This window comes from Raphanus sativus, chromosome 9 (assembly GCF_000801105.2).
Source record: "Raphanus sativus cultivar WK10039 chromosome 9, ASM80110v3, whole genome shotgun sequence".
NCBI lineage: Eukaryota > Viridiplantae > Streptophyta > Magnoliopsida > Brassicales > Brassicaceae > Raphanus > Raphanus sativus.
Window position 1 is genome coordinate 3,640,593 of NC_079519.1, and position 8,299 is coordinate 3,648,891.

At 27.4% G+C, this 8,299-nt stretch overlaps 1 protein-coding gene across 1 annotated transcript; it reads right to left on the minus strand.

Annotated features, from left to right (window-relative positions):
- Positions 1–6,531: 6,531 nt before the first annotated feature.
- On the minus strand, positions 6,532–7,662 carry LOC108832389 (myb-related protein 308). Its single transcript, XM_018605875.2, has 3 exons — positions 7,508–7,662; positions 7,190–7,319; positions 6,532–7,087 (listed from the first exon to the last, which is right to left on the minus strand). The coding sequence occupies exons 1-3, from the start codon at positions 7,545–7,547 to the stop codon at positions 6,658–6,660; spliced, it is 600 nt and encodes a 199-aa protein (XP_018461377.1). The 5' UTR covers positions 7,548–7,662; the 3' UTR covers positions 6,532–6,657.
- Positions 7,663–8,299: the final 637 nt, after the last annotated feature.

An 8,299-nucleotide genomic window follows, 5' to 3' on the forward strand; every position in this document is an offset into this window, starting at 1 on the left:
AGTGGAATTAGCATTATAAAATCTTCATTATCTAGAGACAACAGAGGTTCTAAACACTTTGACCATCATCTTATGTTAGTACTCGATGAAACTATACACTAAAACCATATTTTCATATTTTTGAAAATTTTCCAAAATCCGTGGGTTAACCCTTTCAAAAATATTGAGTTTTCGGTAAATGCTCTATATACTGAAGTTTATACTCTGCACCTTTGTTTAAAAATTTCAAACCATATTATACACTTGAATTAATGTATTCTAAACAATCTTTCATGGTATATAGGAACCATTCTTATTTTATAATATTTATTTATTAAAATTAAATATAATCCTAGATCAATGGAATTAGCATTATAAAATTTTCATTATCTAAAGAAACGGAGGCAACATAGGTTCTAAACTCTTCAACCATCATCTTATGTTAGTACTCGATGAAAATATAAACTAAAACCAGATTTTCATATTTTTGAAAATCTTCCAAAATCCGTGGGTTAACCCCTTTCTAAAATAATGAGTTTTCGGTAAATACTTTATATACTGAAGTTTATACTCTTCACTTTAGTTTAAAATTTTCAAACTACATTTTACATTTGAATTAATGTATTCTGAACTATCTTTTATGGTATATAGGAACCATTCTAATTTTTAATATTTATTTTCCTAAAATTTCATATAATGCCTACATTAATGGAATTAGCATTATAAAATCTTTATTATCTAGAGAAATGGAGACTACAAAGATTCTAAACTCTTTGACCATCATCTTATGTCAGTGCTCAATTAAACTATACACTAAAACCAGATTTTCATATTTTTGAAAAAATTTCAAAATCCGCGGGTTAGCACTTTCAAAAATATTAGTTTTCGGTAAATGCTCTATATACTGAAATTTATACTCTTCACTTTAGTATAAAAATTTCAAACCACAATTTAGATTTGAATTAATGTATTCTAAACTATTTTTCATGGTATATAGGAATCATTCTAATTTTTTAATTTTTAGTTTACTAAAATTTCATATAATGCCCAAATCAATGGAATTTGCATTATAAATTTTTCATTATCTAGAGAAACGGAGACAACAGATGTTCTAAACTCATTAACCATCATCTTATGTTAGTAATCGATGAAACTACACACTAAAACCAGATTTTCATATTTTTGATTTTTTTTCAAAATCTGTGGGTTATAAACCCTTCAAAAATATTGAGTTTTTGGTAAATGTTCTATATACTGAAGTTTATACTCTTCACTTTAGTTTAAAAATTTCAAACCACATTTTACATTTGAATTAGTGTATAATAAATTATATTTCATGGTATATAGGAATCATTCTAATATTTAGTATACTAAAATTTCATATAATGCCTAAATCAATGGAATTAGCATTATAAAATCTCCAGTATCTAGAGAAATTGAGACTACAGAGGTTCTAAACTCTTTGACCATCATCTTATGTTAGTACTCGATGAAAATACACACTAAAACCAGATTTCATATTTTTGAAAATTTTCCAAAATCTGTGGGTTAACCCCTTAAAAAATATTGAATTTTCGGTAAATGCTCTATATACTGAAATTTATACTCTTCACTTTACTATAAAAATTTCAAACCATATTTTACATTTGAATTAATGTATTCTAAATTATTTTTCATGGTATAGAGGTATCATTCTAACTTTTTAATTTTTAGTTTAATAAAATTTCATATAATGCCTAGATCAATGGAATTAACATTATAATTTTTTCATTATCTAGAGAAACGAAGACACGGAGGTTCTAAACTCTTTAACCATCATCTTATGTTAGTACTCGATGAAACTATAAACTAAAACCAGATTTTCATATTTTTGAAAAAAAAATTCAAAATCTGTGGTTTAACCCCTTCAAAAATATTGAGTTCTCGGTAAATGTTTTATATACTGAAGTTTATAAAGTCCCTTCTAAAATAATGAGTTTTTTGTAAATGCTCTATATACTGAAGTTTATACTCTTCACTTTAAAATTTTCAAACCACATTCTACATTTGAGTTAATGTATTCTAAACTATCTTTCATGGTATATAGGAACCATTCTAATTTTTTTAATATTTATTTTACTAAAATTTTATATAATGCCTAGATCAATGGAATTAGCATTATAAAATATTCATTATCTAGAAGAAACGGAGACTAAAGAGGTTCTAAACTCTTTGACCATAAATTATTTTAGTACTCGATGAAACTATACACTAAAACCAGATTTCATATTTTTGAATTTTTTTCAAAATCTATGGGTTAACCCCTTCAAAAATATTGAGTTTTCGATAAATGCTCTATATACTTAAGTTTATACTCTTCACTTTAGTTTAAAATTTTCAAACCACATTTTACATTTGAATTAATGTATTCTAAACTATCTTTTATGGTATTTAGGAACCATTCTAATTTTTAATATTTATTTTACTAAAATTTCATATAATGCTTACATCAATGTAATTAGCATTACAAAATCTTTATTATCTAGAGAAGCGGAGACTACAAAGGTTCTAAACTCTTTGACCATCATCTTATGTAAGTGCTCGATAAAACTATACACTAAAACCAGATTTTCATATTTTTGAAAAAAATTTAAAATCCGCAGGTTAACCACTTCAAAAATATTAGTTTTCGGTAAATGCTATATATACTGAAATTCATACTCTTCACTTTAGTATAAAAATTTCAAACCACATTTATATTTGAATTAATGTATTCTAAACTATTTTCATGGTATATAGGAATCATTCTAATTTTTTAATATTTAGTTTACTAAAATTTTATATACTGCTAGATCAATTGAATTATCATTATAAAATCTTCATTATCTAGAGAATCGGAGACTACAAAGGTTCTAAACTCTTTGACCATAATCTTATGTCATTGCTCGATGAACTATACACTAAAACCAAATTATCATATTTTTGAAATGTTTTTAAAATCTGTGGGTTAACCCCTTCAAAAATATTGAGTTTTAGGTAAATGCTCTATATACTAAAGTTTATACTCTTCACTTTAGTTTAAAAATTTAATACCTCATTTTAAATTTGAATTAATGTATTCTAAACTATCTTTCATGGTATATAGGAATCATTCTAATTTTTTAATATTTAGTTTACTAAAATCTCATTATACTGCTTTAGATTAGTGGAATTAGCATTATAAAATCATCATTATCTAGAGAAACTGAGACAACAGAGGTTCTAAACACATTGACCATTGATCTTATGTTTAGTACTCGATGAAACTATACACTAAAACCATATTTCATATTTTTGAAAATTTTCCAAAATCTGTGGGTTAACCCTTTCAAAAATATTTGTTTCGGTAAATGTTCTATATACTGAAGTTTATACTCTTCACCTTTGTTTAAAAATTTCAAACCATATTATACACTTGAATTAATGTATTCTAAACAATCTTTCATGGTATATATGAACCATTCTTATTTATAATATTTATTTTATTAAAATTTCATATAATCCTAGATCAATGGAATTAGCATTATAAAAATTTTATTATCTAGAGAAACGGAGGCAACATAGGTTCTAAACTCTTCAACCATCATCTTATGTTAGTACTCGATGAAAATATAAACTAAAACCAGATTTTCATATTTTGAAAATCTTTCCAAAATCCGTGGGTTAACCATTTCTAAAATAATGAGTTTTCGGTAAATGCTCTATATACTGAAGTTTATACTCTTCACTTTAGTTTAAATTTTCAAACTACATTTTATATTTGAATTAATGTATTCTAACTATTTTTCATGGTATATAGGAATCATTCTAATTTTTTAATATTAGTTTACTAAAATTTTATATACTGCTAGATCAATTGAATTATTATTATAAAATCTTCATTATCTAGAGAATCGGAGACTACAAAAGGTTCTAAACTTTTTGGACCATCATCTTATGTCACTGATCGATGAAACTATACACTAAAACCAAATTATCATAATTTTTGAAATGTTTTTAAAATCTGTGGGTTAACCCCTTCAAAATATTGAGTTTTAGGTAAATGCTCTATATACTAAATACCACATTTTAAATTTGAATTAATGTATTCTAAACTATCTTTCATGGTATATGGAATCATTCTAATTTTTAATATTTAGTTTACTAAAATTTCATTATACTGCCTAGATTAATCGAATTAGCATTATAAAATCTTCATTATCTAGAGAAACTGAGACAACAGAGGTTATAAACTCTTTGACCATCATATTATATTAGTGCTCGATGAAACTAAACACTAAAATTAGATTTTTATTTTTTGAAAATTTTTCAAAAATCCGTGTGTTAATCCCTTCTAAAATAATGAGTTTTCGGTAAATACTCTATATACTTAAGTTTATACTCTTCACTTTTAGTTTAAAATTTTCAAACCACATTTTACATTTGAATTAGTGTATTATAAACTATCTTTCATGATATATAGGAATCATTCTAATTTTTTAATATTTACTAAAATTTCATATACTACCTAAATTAGTGGAATTAGCATTATAAAATCTTCACTATCTAGAGAAACTGAGACAACAGAGGTTCCAAACTCTTTGACCATCATCTTATGTTATTACTCGATGAAACTATACACTAAAACCAGATTTTCATATTTTAAAATTTTTCCAAAATCCGTGGGTTAACCCCTTCTAAAATAATGATTTTCGGTAAATCCTCTATATACTGAAGTTTATACTCTTCACTTTTGTTTAAAAATTTCAAACCACATTCTATATTTGAATTAGTGTATTCTAAACTATCGTTCATGGTATATTGGAATCATTCTAATTCTTTAATATTTAGTCTAGTAAAATAGCATATATTGCCTAGATCAATGGAATTAGCATTATAAAATCTTCATTATCTAGAGAAACTGAGACAACAGAGGTTCTAAACTCTTTTACCATCATCTTACATTACTGCTCAATGAAATTATACACTAAAACCAGATTTTCATATTTTTAAATTTTTTTCAAAATTTGTGGGTTAACCTCTTCAAAAATATTGAGTTTTCGGTAAATGCTCTAGATACTGAAGTTTATACTCTTCACTTTAGTTTAAAAATTTCAAACCACATTCTACATTTGAATATATTCTAAACTATCTTTCATGATATATAGGAACCATTCTAATTTTTTAATATTTAGTTTTCTAAATTTCATATACTGCCTATATTAATGGAATTAGCATTATAAAATCTTCATTATCTAGAGAAACGGAGACAACAGAGTTCTAAACTCTTTAACCATCATCTTATGTTAGTGTTCGATGAAAATATACACTAAAACTAGATTTTCATATTTTTGAAAATTTTCCAAAATATGTGGGTTAACCCCTTATAAAATAATGAGTTTTCGGTAGATGCTCTATATACTGAAGTTTATACTCTTACTTTTGTTTAAAAAATTTAAACCACATTCGAAATTTGAATTAATATATTATAAATTATCTTTCATGGTATATAGGGATCATTCTAATTTTATAATATTTAGTTTACTAAAATTTTATATATTGCCTAGATTAGTGGAACATTATAAAATCTTCATTATCTAGAGAAACGAAGACAACAAGGGTTCTAAATTCTTTGATCATTTTATGTTATTGCTGGATGAAACTATATACTAAAACCAAATTTTTATATTTTAAATTTTTTTCTAAAATCTGTGAATTAACCATTCCAACGTAAATTGAATAAGAGTGGCGAAAATTACAACCGCAATCCTTTTACCACTAGGCCAACTCAACGTTGGTTATGCACACTATATTTCATGTCAACATGTAATGCTATTTCAGTTCCTCAACGCAAGAATACGTACGTGCTATATATATATATGCAAAAAATAATAATTCAATTTAATTAAAATAATTAGTTTATTTTTAAGAAATAATTAGTTGATTAAGTAGTCATAAAAACTCTATTTACGTTAATTAAAACTAGTTTGTTTTAGTATAGGGTAAAGAATTAGTTGGTTGATCGAGCAATAATCTTTTTGATTAAGGAATAAAAAACTCAATATTAGTAGTGATAGATTCATTCTTAGTTTGGTTTTAAGTTTCAAAAGATTCTTAAAACTCAATATTAGTAGTGATAATTTCCTTTTTAATTTGTTGTAAAAAAGATTTTTTTTATCTGAATAAATTTAACATTCTTCCAAAAAAGGACAGCTTTCTTTTTGCTAGGAGAGACTTAAATTGCTTTTGCATAAAGAGAAAAGTGTAGTTTGGAAGAAGATGAACATACTTCTCCATTTCAAGTGAGTTAGTTCATTACTGTCGTGGAAAGCATCCATTCAACTTCAGTTTCAAAAAAAAAAAAAACAAAGCATCCATTCAACGTGCACCGCCTTTTGTTTTCTCTGATAGCTAACATCTTTAGGCGTTATTGAACCGATCACCGGTTATCAACAGTTAACTTATACCAATGGTTCCACACGAAAAGAAGCCGGCCATTTGGTTAAGAGAATAGTTGATCAACGATTCTGATGCAAATCAGCCGGTCCAATTAGGGATTCAAATTTTCAAAAATCATTTTATTATCAAGTAGTAGGTATATATGAAGATGTGTACAAACAGATACACAATTTAAATAGGACTTCGACTAAAAGTTTTCCTTAATCTCACAATACTTTTCTTTTACTGGAAAAGAAGAAGAGTTTCTTGACTCGTTGAACCATGGTTAGAGGATTCGCTAGGTTCTTGAAGGGAGCCAACTGGCAAAGAAGTCGCTGTCTTCATCGGGACGAGACCGATGTTGAGGTCAGGCAACCAGTTATGTCCGGCACTAGCATTATCCTCAGAGCAAATGGTTCTTGAAACGGGTAATAGTGTCATATCATCACATGATTCGGATACCGAAGAAGATTGATCACTAATAATATCGGTTTCATGTTCCTTATGCGAGGCATTGATGTATCGTCTAGAAGTGTAGTTGGTGTGATGGTAGAGACGATGATTGGTTGGATCGATTCCCATTTTCATTAGTTTCTTCTCTAAGTAAGTTTCCCAATGGATTCTTACTTCGTTGTCGGTTCGTCCAGGCAATCTTCCCGCTATCAATGACCATCTGAGAACGTACCATCAAAATCTTATTATTACAAACATTCACATTATGGTATATTTTTGTACTAACCCTCGAAACTTGAATTAAATAAAGCAGAATGAAAACCTATTGCCAAGAAGTGCATGAAGCTTGAGGATGAGATCGTCCTCATCTTTTGAAAAGTTGCTTTGTTTAAGTTCTGGCTTTGCGTACTTTCTCCCTCTTATTCTATACCTCTTGGCACGGTGTATCATTCCTAAAACAATGATCAGGGATTAAATTTCACAAAGTAAAACGATATATGGTTGCAAACTCACTCACATATATGTAATCTATGACTTCTATACCGATCTTTATTTATGAATAAATTGATCATATATTTACCAAAAAAAATAATTTGATAATATGAAAAGCAAGTACACAATATTGAACAAGAAGCGTTACCGGAAGGCCGAGAAAGACCGCGGTGGCGAATTTTGTTCATGGCTTCTTCAAAGGAGACTGGTAGGTTCTATTGTTAGTTGATTGATTGTGAAGTTGTTTACAAGAAGCAATTGATATATAGGGGATGTTAGCTATATGGATAGAAGTTTGACTTGGACCGGTGGGTTGAGAGAAGCGTGCATGCTCAAATTAATAATAGTTGGACGAGGAAGTAGAACACATCATGATATGTGTTAAATGGTCCCACGTTTATTCAATTCTAATAGACATTACCACGGTGATGCTTTCACTGATCCGCGGAATCATAAATGTGGAAAGAGTTCGCATTTAATATGCGTTACCTATACTATACCATTCCAATCCAAACCTCTCTCTTTTTTTTTGATCAACCAAACCTCTCTCTTATCCATATTCTTTTACAAGTACATACTTTCTGGCAAACTAAAGATGGTTTTGATAGTGTCGAAAGTAAAAAAAAAGATCTTTTTGCAAACAATAAAAAAGGATTATAGACAGATAACTTAATATAAATTTGATTCGATTTTGATAAAAGAATTAAAATATAATTCTATAAATCAAGATAATAGTATAAATATATGTTTAAATAGAATAATAAAAATTGTGAATTGGCAAGATAAATACAATTTATAGAAATAAATGCAGAACTACAAAATCAATTCATTGATCATAGTTATTTTGTCCAATTACTTCGGCCAAAAATATAAAAGATATTTCGACATATAAAAACATGAGTACAAGAAGATATTCTGTAAGTGGCTCAAAATTAATTGG